Source organism: Equus caballus, chromosome 1 (assembly GCF_041296265.1).
Source record: "Equus caballus isolate H_3958 breed thoroughbred chromosome 1, TB-T2T, whole genome shotgun sequence".
NCBI classification, from domain to species: domain Eukaryota; kingdom Metazoa; phylum Chordata; class Mammalia; order Perissodactyla; family Equidae; genus Equus; species Equus caballus.
Genome location: NC_091684.1, coordinates 135,455,612 through 135,473,262, shown reverse-complemented (window position 1 = coordinate 135,473,262; position 17,651 = coordinate 135,455,612). Strand labels below are relative to the sequence as shown.

The 17,651-nt window shown below is 37.1% G+C and overlaps 1 protein-coding gene across 4 annotated transcripts in view; it reads right to left on the bottom strand.

The window, feature by feature from the left end:
- The window catches only part of UACA (uveal autoantigen with coiled-coil domains and ankyrin repeats), an 82,271-nt gene that overhangs the window by 23,618 nt on the left and 41,002 nt on the right, over positions 1–17,651 (bottom strand). For 2 of the 4 annotated variants that reach the window (XM_070269341.1, XM_023654563.2), the window contains exons 2-8: positions 14,704–14,837; positions 10,313–10,401; positions 6,874–6,938; positions 6,026–6,083; positions 1,538–1,608; positions 1,328–1,434; positions 466–647 (exon numbers count right to left, since the gene is read on the bottom strand). In XM_070269341.1, the coding sequence (XP_070125442.1) occupies positions 466–647; positions 1,328–1,434; positions 1,538–1,608; positions 6,026–6,083; positions 6,874–6,938; positions 10,313–10,401; positions 14,704–14,801 (670 nt within the window). In that variant the 5' untranslated portion in view covers positions 14,802–14,837. Of the gene's footprint in view, positions 1–465; positions 648–1,327; positions 1,435–1,537; positions 1,609–6,025; positions 6,084–6,873; positions 6,939–10,312; positions 10,402–14,703; positions 14,838–16,206; positions 16,749–16,979; positions 17,602–17,651 lie in introns of those variants that run through there. The other 2 variants (XM_023654570.2, XM_070269337.1) reach the window with 2 other exon arrangements.

Here is a 17,651-nt window from a genome sequence, read left to right as displayed (position 1 = left end):
CTACTACGAATCCTCCTCTTTTTGCTGAGGAAGACTGGCCCTGAGCTAACATCCATGCCCATCTTCCTCTACTTTATACGTGGAACACCTACCACAGCATGGTGTGCCAAGCGGTGCCATGTCCGCACCAGGGATCCGAATCAGCAAACCCCGGGCCACCAAGAAGCCAAACGTGCAAATTTAACTGCTGTGCCACCAGGCTGGCCCCTCTCCTCAGTTCTTAAATGACTCCACAGTATAGCAGAGTTTACTGGATAAACTAGACAATATATGCAACAGATACTGCCTCAAAACAAGTGACTTACAATGTGAATACGCAAAGCCATGGTATAGAGGGAGGCAAACCAATACTGTTAATTAGTAAGAAATGTTTTGCTTCTTGTAAATTTTAGCTCTACCACCTAACTCTTTAAAAGCTGCTCTTTGTTAACCTGGACTTTTCTAGTTACAGAAAAATGCTGGTACCTTTGTTGGTATTTTCCGATGCAGTCTTCAACAAGGTAAGAATGTCCAGATTGTCACCAATTCTTGCATAGTAAGAACTATCATGACCAAGGGCATCCAGCAAGCTTACATCAGCACCATTTTTAATTAAGATTTCTACTGCATCTTTGCAACCATACTCGCAGCCTAGCATGAGAGCAGTTCTAAAAGAAAAGATAGAAGAATAAGAGACCTTGAGAAAGACCCAAGAAAATATTTCAGAAATCTTCTTTCAGAGGCCCCCTTCTTAGAATAGATCTCGAGAAGGGGAAAGGGAGAATTACAGATAGAAATCATTGGTGTATTCCAAGTAAAATAACATCAATTACAGAAGTAAAATAAACTAAGGGAATCTTGGGGTACAGAGATGTCCTCAGTTTCTCAGAAGGAAGTGGGGGTGTGCCCAGGCGCAGTATGAGAGAAAACACCTTCACAACATCTCTGCTGAAACATGCCAACCTCCAGGACACCAAGAAGCGCCTTCTTCTAAAAGAATCACTAATGAAGAAGCAGACTGCAGATGTCATTTTTTATTCTTCTCTCTTACATCTTATTTGAGCCCACTTCACTAAAGACTTTTTTAAAGCTTAAAATAACTGGGATATAATTCCTCTTTCTTCAGGTTTTTGACCCAAACACAGGCCTTAATCACTGCTTGTATTCCACTTACCCTGTCATCTTCCCCCTCCTTCCTTCTGCAGTAGACTCCGAAGGAAAATAAGAAGTGGGTATAATTCCAAGGAAGAGGAGGACCAAAGGGGTTGGAAAGGCCAAGTCACAAAGGCAGAGTTTCAGAATCACTGTGCATCCAGCTGGTTCTGGGGAGCCGTGATAAAAGAATTACCTGTTTTGTTTGTCTCTGGAGTTAATATCCGCCCCTCTATCTATCAGCAGTTGACATATTGTTGGCCTACACATCTGAGTAGCCAGAACAAGTGGTGTCCGCCCATCCTAAGCAACAAGAAAAATGAAACAGCATTAAGACAACAAACGTCCCAAAATATCAAAGTTAGAATACATGAATTGAAATGAGAATAAACATAAACTGACTTACTACATCTTTGGCATTCACCAAGGCCCCATGGTCACAAAGCAGCTGTATGCTAGAAGGACAGTCTGCCATAGCTTTGAGGAACAAAGGAAAGTGATAAATGGTGAACATCTGTCGGTAAGACATGTGGTGTTTTACTAGGTCCATATAAGGCATGCATTCTTCAATTTCTAAACTACCAAGCATCACATCCTTTACTCTCAGTTTAGCATTATAAGCATCAATTTTCTATCTGAAAATGGATTAGACAAGATCATTTTATAAGTTTTGTACAATTAGGACCAAGGAATATTGTCATCCTTACAGAAGAATATACTGCTATTCTAAAGGTAAACACAGATAATAAAATCATGAATCTTCTATTTGCAGTATATTTCTAAACATGGCTATAATTGACTTGATCCTTGAAGCGTTTTTTTTTTTTTTTTCAAGAATCAGACCCTTGGGGCTGGCCCCGTGGCGGAGTGGTTAAGTTTGCGTGCTCTACTTCAGCAGCCTGGGGTTTCGCTGGTTCGGATCCTGGGCACAGACATGGCACCACTCGTCAGGCCACACTGAGGTGGCATCCCACATGCCACAACTAGAAGGACCCACAACTAAAATATACAACTATGTACTGGGGGGATTTGGGGAGAAAAAGTAGAAAAAAAAAAGAAGATTCACAACAGGTGTTAGCTCAGGTGCCAATCTTTAAAAAAAAAAAAAAAGAATCAGAGTCTCTTTTTTTTTTTGGTGAGGAAGATTGGCCCTGAGCTAACAACTGTTGCCAATCTTACTCTTTTTGCTTGAGGAAGATTGTCACTGAGCGAACATCTGTGTCAATCTTCCTCTATTTTATATGTGGGACGCCACCACAGCATGACTTGACAAGTGGTATGTAGGTCTGTGCCCGGGATGCAAACCTGTGAACCCCGGGCAACCAAAAGGGAGTGTGCAAACTTACCCACTAGGCTGCCAGACCGGCCCCAATAATCATTTTTTAATAGAAGAGCCACAGTAAATAAAATATGACTCATACAATTCATATTTCCTTTTAAAAGCAGAGATTTTAATGTCTGCCTTTAATGATCCAAAGCAGGGTCATTTTGCTAAAAATTATATTATAAAATCACACAATTCTTCTTCTCTAACACTAGAGTTCATATTTGTATTAGGAAAAAAATTATTGTGAAATTCATAAAATAGGATTGTGTTTACACCCCCCATGAGTTTTTTTTAAAGCCCTATGAGTTGACACTAGTTTACTAGCACAAAAAGTACTGACAAAGTCAGCTTTTTTCTTTTTTGTTAAAATTCTTTTGTTAAAATTCAATAGAATAAAACCAAACATACATAAGAAAATTAATTTTCATTTCTTACATCTTTAATTCAGCCAATCCTTTATATAAAATACATAATCAATCCTAAAAAGATGATAAACAAACTGAATACATTAATTCAGGAATTGTAAAATTAACAACCATTGAGGCCCAATAAAAATAAGAATGAAAAAATGTAAAGCATAATAAATTCCAGAGTTGTAATATATTGAAAAGTAACGTAAGTATTAAAGGTGCTATGATGGAGAGTACTAGCTGCTCACCCAACTCCGATCGCCCTTTCTTCCATGGTAATAAAGTGCTGGGCACATGGTGGCTCACCTAGAGACCACAGTTCCCAGTCTCCCTTGCATGTAGGCATGACCCATGTGGGTTAGATCATGCCAATGGAACCTGACAGGAGTGATGCCTACTACCTTCTGAGTCTAGGACTTAATAGAGTGGTTATACACTCCTCCATAATCTTCCCCTTCCTATTAGCAGAAAAACAGGTGTCTGCTATCAGCTTCAGCCTTAAAGACGAAGACAGCACCCTAGGCGCTGGTAGAACTGCAAAATGGAAGAAATCTGGATCCCTGAACGACCATATGGAGCAGAGACACAAGCCAATCTGAACATTAGGACTGTGATATGAAAGAAATAAATTCTGTGGGTTTTTTAAAGCCAACATTATTTTATAGTGTTTGTCACGGCAGCCTAGCCTATCCCTAAGACAAAAATTGCTATCAGGAGTCAGGTACTGCTATAACACATACCTACATTATATGGTACTGGTTTAGTGGTTGGGTTCTAAGTGGTGAATAAACATATTTCAGGCTAGAAACTTTATGATTTTTCTAATGCGGTGGCAAACCATTGGATAGAGCTATCATCTGTGATGATTTAGGAGCTATACCACGTGACTTTGGAGCAATAGGGAAGAGCCAAAGTTTTAGTGCATACTGGCAGCTACTTACTGCTTTTGTAAGGTATTATAAGAAAGAGATGAGGTCAAGCAAGAATTAGCCAATTTATGAACAGAGATGGAAGGGAAAAGAGAGTGTCTAGACATTTGGGACCTCGCAGGTGTGGAGAAGCCAATTGTTTCTCTATATTAAACAGCAAGATACAAACCTTTTCTCAAAGACCTCCCAATAAGGAAAAAAGAAAGAAAAAGATTCAGTCCTGGAATAAAGATCAGATTGAGGATATTATATTCCCATCCAAGACTATTATTTCAGATGGCTTTGAGGTAGCAGCATTAAAATGAGGTAGAGAATCATGAGTCTAGAAATAAAGGAAGGTTAAGAACTTTATGTCCAGAAAATAACCTTGGAGATGGTTCCTGACATATGGCAGTGGCTGGCAACAAACAGACCAGAAATCTACCAAGGTTCGGAGGGAACTGCACTACCCAAGACCCCAAAAGCGCAGTCAGCTAAAACTCCTAATTGTTCCTGCCCTTAAGCTGCCTCTACAGAGGGCATACCCTCAAACATCCAATTTATCTGTGACCTTGGAGGATAACGGACAAGGAAGAATCTCCCAGAAGGCAGAGCTTGGGCCCACAGAGGACAATGGACAAGGGATTTTTCCCAGAAAACAGAACCAGGGCAGCATCCAGAGGAGCTAATCGTGAAATTTACTCCAAGACCTCAGCAGGAAGCCTTTGCAAGTTTTGCTCAGCAGCATTTGATACCTGCTACTGACCAGTGACTCCTGGGTTTCCTGATTCTCCCTTTTCTGAAAGTAAGTCTTTATTTCACTTATCCCATTCTTGTTCCATCTCTATATATTGTGAGGAGCAGATCTCTTCTCTTTGAGTTTACAGATTGCTGGACCATGAAGGGCCACATCAGAGCCAAAAAGAGAAAACTGCACATCACCCTGAAATCCCAGACTTTAAGGTAGCTTCAGGAACTAAATTGGCTGTGTATCCTCCCCTTTGGGGAGGGAATAAAGGGTTCATGTGTGGGAAGTAGGGGCTGTGGGAATATCTGGAAGCCCAGAGGATTGGACTGTGGCAGAAAATGCAATTTGTTACCAAAATCTGTTTTCCCCTTCCTCTACAGTGGAGCAGCTGGGCCATGACTAGTCACCTAGAGATAATATTTCTGGGCCCCCCTTGTAGATAAACAGAACCAATTGACTTTGCTCTTGTCAATGCAATAAGACCAGAGAGCTATCTATCACTTCCAAACCTGGGCCTTAGAGTTTGGGCATGTGTTCCTCCATGCTCTCTTTCCCCTTCCTGCCAGCTGGAACATGAATATGATTGCCACCCTGCTTCAACCATACAGCTGAGGAAGGTAAGAGAGGAAAGTAGAACAAGATTGAAAGAATTCAGTTCACGAATGACCTCAAGTCACATGCCAACCTATACCACTCAACAATTTTTTTATAAGCAGCTGTTATTGGAGTTCTTTTATTACATCAACTTGGTTTTCATTCTAACTTCATCTGTACATCTACTGAATAAATTTTAAGATTTCAATTGACTAAGTTGTACCAGTTTTAAATACAGGGATAATAAAACCTATAGTATACAAAAACTTACACATATTTAATGTATACATTTTCATGAGTTTGGACATATGCATACATCATGATATCATCATCACAATCAAAGTGCTAAACATATGTGTCACCTCCAAAAGTTACATTACAGTGATATGAAATTCGGCACTGACACCTCCAAATCAAGGCAACCACCACCACCATTAATTAAGAAATGATTAAATGCCAGGCACTATTTATGAGTCAGTTATAACCACTCACTGCAGTAGTATTATTAATTTCATTCTGCAGATGAGGAAAATGAGGTTCAGACATGTTAACGAGGTAAATGTAGCCTTTAAGGAAGAGAAATGTCGTCTTCCTTCCTATTTCTCCTACCAGTTCCCAAACACACACACACACATACACACACAGTGCTCAGAGCTCCTTGAGAACAGAACTGTGGTTTATTTATCTTTGGACTTTCAGTATCTAGCAAACTGGCCTGTAAATAATGGCCGAATGAATCTTTAAGCTGTACAGTCTAATAAATTTCAAATTCAAGTAAACAAAAACTTCATAATATTGTTTCTCCATGAATTATACAAATACACGCATGTTAAAACTCTGAAACTCATTTAAATGCCTAGTCATTTTAACAAAGACTTGTTGATGGCCCAGTGAAACCTTGGCTCACCTGCATCGTGAAGTGCCGTCCTTCCCTGCAGGTCTACATGTTCAGTGGGACAATTGTACTGTTAAAACATAAAAACTTAGTAGTCTAGGAGAGTTTTATTTTAAAATTAAATATCAAAACTCAAATAACAGCTGTTATCTAATCTTAAAATATTCCATTTATCAGAAACTCTAAAGGCTACTAGACAAGCCACTAAATATTTTGACATGAAACAAATATCATAACATTATACCACAACTTTAACGGTACTTCACTAAACAGGAAAACATATGGTACATTACAATAGAATGAGATATAGAAACTATGCTATTGTTTGGGGGTTTTTTTTCCAGCAAGAGTTAAAACTTGAACAATTGAATCAGAAAAAACAAGAGTTCCGCTGTGAAACTTCATGGCAAAAAATACATCCTCTATCTGAAAACTTAATTCAGCCCACTAGTTCATAGAATTTTGTGGTTGCCTGATTACAAGTTTAACTAATAGTGTTACTATTATGTAGTCTAAGTTATTGACGTTTATATAGAAATATATGGATCCTATGCTGTTACCACTTTATCTTAAGTCATATATTGGACAACAGAAAATTCCAATCTCCAGCTAATGCCAACAGGAAGGTCAAGTCTTTGTTATTTATTTTTAATACACTGAGTTATGCAATTCACTTCCCTCAGAGTTTCTGCTCTTTATTGTTCACATTCTTTCACAAACGATGGAAAAAATATTATGCAAGCTAAGAGGCAAAGTTAGCCTACTATTTTCTTTGATCTCAAATTCCAAAAACACATTAAAAACACATCTACTGTTTGCAGTCAAAATAATAAAGCCCAAGTATTAACCACTTTTACTACCTGTAGAAGTTTTTGTAGACACAATGCATGTCCATACTTTGCAGCCAGGTGAAGAGCATTTCTCCCTATAAAAAAAATATTTAAAAATATATGATAAGGGTTATTTTCTTCACATGTGAATTTTCCATAGAAATATGACTCATTTTTCCAAAATAAGTTGACAGAATACTTAATTTGTAAGCATGCCTTCAGTTTCTAAAATGTTTCACCCAGTTTCAATTTTTTTTTTTTTTTTTTTTTTTTTTTAAAGATTTTATTTATTTTTTTTTTTTCCTTTTTCTCCCCAAAGCCCCCGGTACATAGTTGCGTATTCTTCGTTGTGGGTTCCTCTAGTTGTGGCATGTGGGACGCTGCCTCAGCGTGGTCTGACGAGCAGTGCCATGTCCGCGCCCAGGATTCGAACCGACGAAACACTGGGCCGCCTGCAGCGGAGCGCACGAACTTAACCACTCGGCCATGGGGCCAGCCCCCACCCAGTTTCAAATTTTAATAAGAGATATACACACCAAAACAATGAAGGTGGGAAGAAAAATTAAACATGAAAACCCATAAAGAGCAAGAACTTTGCCTTATTCACCAGTGTATCTCCAATACCTAGAACAGTGCTTGAGACAGAATAAATAATTAAATATTGGCCTAGGAAAGAAAGGAGGGAGGGAGGGAGAGAAAGAGAAAGACAAAAAGAGAACAGGGAAAGGAAGGAGAGAAAAATACCTAGATTTCACATAACATTTCCAAAAAGGCAGTGTGGATACAAAAAGGGAGGAAGTTAAGAGATGTACGTCAAAGAAAGGGTATTTCCTTACTAATTTTTATGCTTCAACTAAAATTCAAAGTTCATTAAGAGATCTTGTCTCTGAAAATCAGACAACTTGTTCAAATAAAATGTGTATTAAAATCTGCAAATTTAAAGGAAATTACAGGCAAGAGGAGCAGGGAAGAAGTTACCAGATAATCTGAAAGGTGAACGCTGAATATTGAAAAAAGGTAAATTTGAAGAGAACATTCTACCTCCAAACACTATTCCTCCTAATTGTATTTCTTTACACATACATCGCTCTTGGATGGTGAAAATATAAGGGCTTCATCAGGCTATTCTAGTTTCTAATCTTAAATGTTCTTAATTTCCCTCTAAATTCACAAACTTCTTACAACATAACTTGACTTCACAAGTAGATCTTTCTGCTAGAAAAGAAGTAATTTACGTTCTGTTCATCCTTGATGAATGAATAAATTGACTTTCAATTATCATTCAATTTTATATGAGTTTAGATAAGTGAATAATTTTTCCTGTGTCTGATTGCTTCTCTGTAGCTGACTAACCAGGTTCTAGAATAAAAAGCAGTGAATCCAGATTTTTAAACAGGTACAGATACAACATATTCAACCACTCCTAATCATCGATCATCCGATTACAAATAAGTCAGATGTGATGATTTCAAATTTCAATTTGCTACTATTAATGGACAAGTTTCCTAGAGACATTTCACACTGTGAAAAGTGACTATATTAACTGGCATTCACATGAGAAGTAGGAGAGTATGGCGTGGGATGGTGGGGATAGGCACAGTGGTGACAGTCCCTGGTGTTCAATAAAATGCCACAGAAACTTGGTCACATAAAAATGTCAGGGCTAAGGAAATACCAACTCCAGCCACTTGAGATAGGACAGCAAAAAATTAACAGAACATCACACCTAACACATACCTTGATCAATTACACCAAAGGTGCATTGTGACCTGGGTCACAAATACCTCAAAACTGCAATAACTAGAAATCTGGTTATTTTCAACACACTTTCGTATTGCTAGCAAATAAAGGAGTTAAGATAAAACACAAAGTTTTTCTAAACAAATTTTTATCAACTATTTACATCTGGATTATAACAAACAATACAACAGTAAATGAGACAAGGTCCTTGTCCTTAGGAAAGGACAACTCTAAGGACAAACATAATAAAACAAATCAAATAAAAATATGACTAAACAACAGCAAAAACCAAAACCAAAAAGAGTTAAGCAGGGTATGTCAGAACGCAGCGTATGAAACGATGTCTGCTGAGCTTCGGAAAGCATTTGAGCTTGGTCTGCACTGGAGGAGGGCGGGCAAAAGTCACTAGATTGGCCACTAGGCAAAAATGTCCATAGCAGAATGAACACAGACAAAAACAAGAAAGACACTAGTTTGAATTGGAATTAGCATAATAAATAAAGTCTTCAGAGTTCTGAAGAGGTATGGTTAGCCCAAAATTTCCAAAAATAAATATTCCTCTGCATCAATGGAAAGCATATTTATAAGTAATAAACAGTTTCTTGTTGGTCCAAAGGTGGCAGATACAGTGAGTTTAGTCTTCAATTAAGAATCTGAGGTATCTTTAGGCAAAGATTTTCCTTACTAACTCAGTTGTGATCTCTCTCTCTCTCCCTCTCCTTCTCTTCCATTTCTAAACACAATGCTGGTTAACAGTAACGTATTTATTTGTCCACACTTGGAGTCATAGAACGAAACATTAAAGTTGTTAAGAAAATTCTCTGCTTGACATCAACTCCCATATTTAATTGAATAACAAAGTAGAACTGCAGAGAAATAGTTGTCAAGAGTCTCAGAGAACTGAGAATGATTAACTGAAGAATGGAAAACTAACATGTTCCTTGAAGAAAAGCAATAGCTTCATTCAGATACTTAAAAGTCTATCTGGCGCTGTGCAAACTTACGCTGGAAGATTTTAAAAGATAGACAGATATGATAAGTTTAAGCAGGAGACCCAGTAAGAGACAGACTTAAACTGTCTACAAGAAAGCATTTTTTACAAATATAGCTAACACAGAACAGGTTTCCTCATGAGGCATAATGGTTAAGAACACAGACTCTGACCGAAGGACCCTGCACGACGAGCTGCTGGATGCTCAGTGCCTCAAGCCTCACTGGGTTGACGTGAGGATAAAATGAGTTGTACATGTCAAGTGCTTAGCAGAGTAGCTACACAGACGTTATATAAGTGTCAGCTATTCTTGTTATCATCATTATTGGTGATAATGTTATTGTTCTGAGGCAGTTGGTTCTCCATCAGAAGAAAAGTCCGACCAAATTCCAAATGCTCACAACAGTGAGGAGTCATATACTGAATGTATGAGTATAAACTAAACGGCCCCTAACGGTTCTTCAAAATCTGAGATTTAGGATCCTGTAACACTACCAAGACTGGCACTAGACTTCGGGTCTCCAACTGTTCATCAGTTTAGTAATCCTTTCTCCTAAATTCCCTGTACTTGCCCTCTCCCCGACAAAGATGCCTCAGAAGTAAACCTTTTCTTGACTAATTAAAAACAGAAAATTAAGGACTTCTCTTTGTCAATCACATTTAGGTCTGATTAAGAACATTCGCAATGGACAATGCTTGTCTTCCCTGTTTTGTAATTGACTATGGAGGCACACATACCTGCAGTGTCACTGGTTGTAATATCAACTCCATGCACAAGGATGGCATTCAAACACTCCAGATTCCCCTTTGAGGCCACAACATGAAGGCTAAAACAAAAAGAAAATATTTGCTATGTCATGGAAACTATCAAAGGCCAACTTAAAAGTTACGTTAACGTCACCTTTTATTCAACACACACACACACACACACGCATGCACACACATTTTAAAGACTGCATTAGAACATCTATACATTTCATAGAAGATAAAAAAAAACCTATCCCATATTACTGAAAAATTCATCTTAACCTGAATTTATAAGGGGGTTATAAATTTCTAGAAATACTTTCTACTTTCTAGAAATACCTCCTTAGAATCAACGGACTACTCCAATGTTCAATAGCTTTAACAACAAAAATTTATACTATAATACCATTAACTTCTATAGTTTATTACTTATAACAAAGGCACTGGTGTTTGGAGCTTAATAAATGCACTAAAAAATGCCTATCAGATTATTTTGCTTGGTTTCAAATATACTGAAACTGCCAAAACAAATAAAGTTACAGGAGAACGTTAAGGCCAAAGACAGATCAAAACACTTATCTCTTCTCTTTAAAATGATCAAATTAAACTTGAAATAGAAAAGCCTTCAAAACAACAAGCTAAGCTACACTTAAAAGCCATAAAAGAACTGGCATAGTCTTCTTCCCCAAAAGTACCAAGGACTACCATCTAATTCTTCCTTTTGCTCAAAGACCTGTGTGACTGGTTGAAGTTTCACACAGACAAGCACAATTGAACAAGTTTCCTCATAAGGCAAGTAAAGCCTGCTTACAAATCTAACTTTAGGCCATCACGTATTCAAGATACAACATAAAATGTCCCATTGTTTCTTTGATCACCTAACACTTCATTAGTCAACAAATATTTTGTGTGCAGTAAGAACTGACATTGACTATACTCTACCAAATCCAAACTGATAAGTAAATACAGTAGGACTTGTTGGCAAAAGATGTAGAACTCAGGCTGAAATAGAACTGAGGCCCTAAACAAGTACTACAATAACCACGGTGAAGATGCCAGAAGATAAAGGATGCGCAAGTGCTCGGCAAGGTGCCCAGATACAGGCACACACTGTATTACACCCTCAGCAGGATCTTCCCTGCCTTCAACATTTAAAAATTTTACATTTTCCCATTCCCTGAAACCTTAGTACTCCTAGTTCTCCCATCTCTGCTGTTATTATTCTATACAGAACTATACATATTCTAATATATAAATTCAAGATTTATTTTCTTTATAGTCTATTAATCTCTTCCTACTCAACTATAAACTCAATGAAAACAGGGATTTTTGTCCGTTGTGTTTCCTGTTACATCCCCAGAAACAATTACAGTACCAGACAGATGATGGGCCCTCAAATATTTAAATAACGGAATGCTTAGAGGCAAATCTGGAGACAGCTTGCAAATTCACTTCCAGATATTATAACAGTCAGTCATGTGTCTCTATTAGTATTATGACAAATATAAATGCAAACTAGAGACCAAGCACTACTAAGTAAAGCAGGCTCGTGTATGATTTGAATTAGAGAGAAAGAAATGTTTCTGATAAAAGGAATATAGTGTTCTTAAGAGTCACACACATTCTTCTTGTAGTAGAATTAAATTGCTATAAGACTGAGGGTATCAATTAATCTCTCTGCAACAACGAAGTAGGGAGTTATACCATGCAATGCATAGTTAGAACCTTTTGAGGAATGGCAATTTTCTTCAAGCAAAGGTTTTTAGCTTCCCAAGAATCTTGAAGATATTTTTTCATTTGCTTATTTTCATCTCCTAGGTCACAAAATTTGCAAGACTTCTTTCTTCAAAATCAATCAACATTATACTGATAATGTACCAAAGGGCAGAAATCACAACAAATCTATGATGCATTATTAATGCTGGGGGTGCTATAAACAGTAGACGTGCTTCAGAAAGAAGATATATCAATCACTAAAATGTATGCAAAGAGTTGTAAAGGAAATTGGAAAAGCTGTTTTATAGAAACAGTCTTTTGTAAAAAGTCAACTTTTAAGTTTTCTTTTTTTAAACAAGACATACTTCTGCTTTCATAACAGGAGATCCAGATAGTTTGGACAATCCCCACCTCTGAGGATGACTAGAAAAGTTGCATAAAAATAAGACATGCGGGGGCCGGCCCAGTGGGGTAGTGGTTAAGTTTGTGCGCTCTGCTTCAGGGGCCCTGGGTTCACAGGTCCAGATCCCAGATGCAGACCTACACACCAGTCATTAAGCCATGCTGTGGTGGCATCCCACATACAAAATAGAGGAAGATTGGCACAGATGTTAGCTCAGGGCGAACCTTCCTCGCCAAAAAACATAAAAAATAAGATGTGCTTAAAGGCATCTGGGAGCTAAAAGACAGTGAAAAATTACTAGGGTAGTATACAGGGAAGGACAGGCCCAGAAAGGTAAGCTTAGTATTTGAGGCCATTTTTGCCTAGGAGGCTTTGCTGACTCCAGAGAAAACAGCTGGGAGGCTGGAAGAGCACTTTTGACAGCCTGAGCGGATGGGGTGACAGGAATTGGAATCCCCGCCTCTCCAGGTGGCAGTGGAGATCTTTGGTGAATCTGCCTTATTTTGTGTTGGCAAGGGGCTGCATCCTAGGGGAGAGGTGAATGGGAAGAAAACAGACCCTTGCAGTGACTACGGCTGGGCTTCAAATATTTCATTTTCAAAACTGAGTTGAGGTCAAGAAGCATATGTTACTTTGGTCTTACTTTTCAAAACTAAAAACAAAATCATTCAAAATAAAATTGTTTTTACAATAACATGCAATACAGAAAATATATTTACAACATGGCCTATACCTGACTAAATATAAAATGCTTTAATTAAGGAATAATACAGTTTATGTGTGAGTAACAAAAGGAAAATATTTTATCCTATGAATACCAGAAAGAATTCTACCTTCTACAGTGAAAACCTAAAAAACTAATACCATTCAAATATTTCACAAACTAAAGTTCATAGTTCATCAAATTACACATGATTTTTATAACTCTGACCATTAATACAAATAATTTCACTCAACACTAAACCTTAGATGAAAAAAATCAGAACAAAAACTCAAGCAACCATTCATTCAAAGCATGCGTGGGCAAAACTGAAGAAATAGGTTTCACTGAAGAGTTTCATCCCATAGATTCCCTTCATCTTTTAACATTTTGGCATTTGGAAAAAAAGAAAAATGAAAAACAAAGTCACTTTTAGATATTACATTTTTACTATTTACACTGTGAACTCTATAAATAGCTTAAAATTTACCAAAAATAGGAACAGGACTCAAAATCACCAAGATTTCTATAGCCATCAAATTGGCTACTTGATAAAATTGAAACAGTATAAAAAAAGTGGAACTTTTCACACTGTATTGCTCTTAAAAATTACTTAATTTTTAAGTCACGCTTTGCTATTTTTACTATACTTAAATATCTAAGCATTCTAAGGCAGTGACCCACATCAAACATTAACCATTCACTTCTTAATATTCATTGCTAGATTCAGTATCTGGTTTCCAGTTACTGTATAATATTCTAAATAAACTCATGCAAGTATCAGACTGAGAGGAATTTGAAGAAATGAGACTTCACCTGTACCTCTAGAAGGTTTCCCAGATAAGGTTTTACTGCTATATTCATAGAGGGCAGTGACAGAACCTAGATCTACCCTTTAGCTCCCATTGCTTCCCACCCCAACAGGACGGGAAGTGATGAAGACTGGGGAGGGGAGGGAAAAAAGATAAGCATATAAACAAAGCCAGGAGTCCTCCTCAGTGACAAAAACAAAAGGGCAGGATTGCTACCTGTGTCTCCCTAAGCCATACTACTTATTCTGCCTCCCTTTCTGTTCTAGAGGTTCTCATTTAAATTAATAACTCAAATATAAAAATGGATTGGGAAGCTGAGAGGAAAAGACAGTGTAACTTACAGAATTCTTCCAAGACAGAAAACAGGTTCACATCCCAGCTTTGTGACTTTTCATGAGATTAGGCCAAGTTTACTCTGTAAACTTTCTCCTATTACTTTTAGAGGACCTCTGAGAGGATCAAATATGATAAGGAATGTGAAAAAGCTTATAAACGAAAATGCACCAAATAACCCAGACTGTGGTTTGCCATAGGGCCTAAAAGACTGGGCAGTATTTTTTAGCATTCTCTCTCTAGCTTGAAAATCTTTCAAACTGAGATTTATTAGTCTATAGTGTTTGAAAGTTAAGTGTGAGAGATTTTATAATGTGGGTTTTGAAGAAGACTTCTTAAATTAAAAAGTTGATAACCATTTCATTTGTATCCCAAGCGTCTACCCAATCCCTCGTAGGCTAGTATCAGTAATACTTACGCAGATCTGCCTTCCACATCTAGTTTGCCTGGACTGACTCCCTTTTTAGCAAGAATTGAGGACACTTTTTCTACATCTCCCCTTTCTGCTGCTTTCATCAATCGGTCATCATATTTGTTCCAATCTGCTGCATGCTACAAAAAGGAAAAAAAAGTAAACATGGCATACTATATCTACTATATCAGTAAGACTTTCTAAAGAAGGAAGGCAAGGCGAAGGGAAAGCAGCACTGCATGATGCATCACTCGATTTCCAACCACATCCCAAATTTCCTCTCCCTGCTGCGCTAACTTCACGAAAAGAACCTTTCCAAAACACATGATATACAAGAAAGATTTTAAAGTATACTTTTGAGAAAGACCATATCTCTCATGTTCTCTGCTCTGTTTTCTTTGCCTCAGAGCAAAGAAAGGAAATTAATAATTGCTGAACACCTACCCTGTGCCAGGCATGAATTACTAAAAGAACCCTAGTAAACTAAAATTATCATCCTCATTTAACAGACGAGAAAAGTTATGGCTCCAGGGTCATTAAATGACTTCAGTGGCAAGCCCAACCATGACTTCTCATGACATCCAAAATCAGTGTGCTTTTCCTATTCTCTAACTCATACTTTCAGATTTGGTTCTGGTTACATATCTCACAAGACCCCTAGATGCAGTGGAATTCTGTAAACGTTTTAAGACCTGCCCCCAACTTGTTTAAAAGGTACAGTTGGAAATGTATTTATGGAGGCAAATTACACACACTCAATAGAGAAAGCAATTCATTATGCTTAAATACTAGAATAAAGAGAAACTTCTACATAGAAAAAAACTAAAAAAAGACGAGTATTAACTATTTAAAAATTCTGAGATAGGATTACAGGTGACTTTCAGAATGCGTTTTTTTTACAGTCAACATTTTTGGTTTTGGTAAAAAGATTTTCTATTTTAACAAAAACTCAGTGCATATGTATTTAAAAGGAAGATCAAAGACAATGTTTCAAATAAAAGGATGTATTACGTGATATACATTTTAATTATATCAAAGTTATCTTCAGTTTTGATTGGAGAAAATATATTCACAACATTCTGAAGCCAATAACTTGGATCTTTTCTTAGAAAGCAGAAATGTAGAACCCAGAACGAAAATATACATTATTTAAACAAGTAGGTTTTAGCCTTTTAGAATATTATAAACTTATTGCTAAATTCTATGCTAAGTCAGTATTATTTCTAGAATAAAAAAAGATATGTACACGTTTTTCACTTAATTTACAAAGCAATTCCTATGCCCACAAATACAATAACAATCCTCTGGAGGAAAAAATGAATCACTTATATGAAGTATATCCTCTAAATGTTTGATCAGTATAATTATTTTATATCTACTAGCCCTTCCCAACCAAAAAAATCACCAATTTTATAGCTAAATCAGCAATGTATTCATTAAATACTTGAAGTGAAAAAATATGAAAACTGAAATTAAAAAAAAGATAAAGACATTAAAATTTTAACTCACTCCTGAAACATAACATTTCAATGGGATCTGGTTCAAGTACCTACACAGACTTCAGAACTGCTGTCTCTAAATTAGTCACATGTGGAGTGAACCCACTTCCTTCTAACTTCTAAAGTTCAAACTATCAACTATAAATAGAGACTAGCCCTCCTTATTGGCTCAAAGTCTAAACTACATTTTAGGCATCCCCTTTCTTCAGCTTTAAAACAAAACAGTTCACTGACTCTAAAGTGGGGAGTGGTAGCAGACGTAGGCTTACGAGACTTTGTGTTTTCAAATACCTAAGAGATTAAGTCACGTTTAGCACACAAATACTTGCTCTAAATTGATTAGTTTATCCTTGCAGTTAAAACCACCTCAACTTTATTTCCAAGTAAATTCACTGGTGGGGAAAGGAGCTATTTAAAACACTAAAAAATTATAAAATCCAAAAGTAAGACTTTTTAAAAGATAACTAAACATGATTAAAGTCTCATTATCATGTGATTTTCAGTTCTACTCCATCAAGCACTGTTTTCCATTTTGCTCTACTGTCAGTTAACAGAAATACTGCTCAATTATTAAGATTCTATTATGTGCTTTTTAAACCCAGAAAAAGAAACAAGAACATTTATTTTCCATCACTAACCCCAATCTGCTAATCAAATAAATCAGAAGGAATACAATAAGACATAGAAACCAAAATTAATAAAACAGTAACACATTTTAAAAGAATACAGTTCAGAAAGCCCAATCCAGAATCTTTTGTTACACTGGACTACAGGGATACCTACTCTGTTCTTAGGAGCACAAGAAAACCAACAGTTCATCATAGACAGGATTTAGTCTCTTGTTGCTAACAGCAAACCACTTCACATTAAGTTACAAATCTCTGTAGCTCACAAAGCAAGCTCTCAGACCAACTCCTGACAAGTGAGTCCGTCCCTCTCTTTACAGCTCTTCCTGTTCTACAGTCTTCATGCTGTGCTACACTTAGCTTGGATCTCTAGCGATATTTTCTTCGTCTTCAGGATCCTTCTCCGCCTTCATACCGCTTGAAAATTATCTTCCTTGTTGTGCAGCACTTGATGAAGAGCAGCCCCAAATCAGGTACTGTAACTCCTCCTATTTCTTATTCTTTAGAAGCTATCTTTCAAAGCTGTCCCTTTCAGGGACTCCACTGGAAAACTTGAACAGCACTCTGCATCCTGCCGCCTCAACACTGCAACACAGACGCTGCAGCGCATGATAAAACTGTCCACATCCGAATCATCCCGTAAACAGTGTGGAGACTGTCTCCCATTGGTCAGGTTCTATTTTAGATTCCATAGGACTTGACAGCTGAGTGACAGAAAGGAGTAGCTAAGAATATACTGTAAATGCATGCTTCTCCTCTGAGTAATAAATTTCAGGTCTACTAGAGACAAATGACTCAAACATATTGTAAAAGATGCTTTTTATACCAA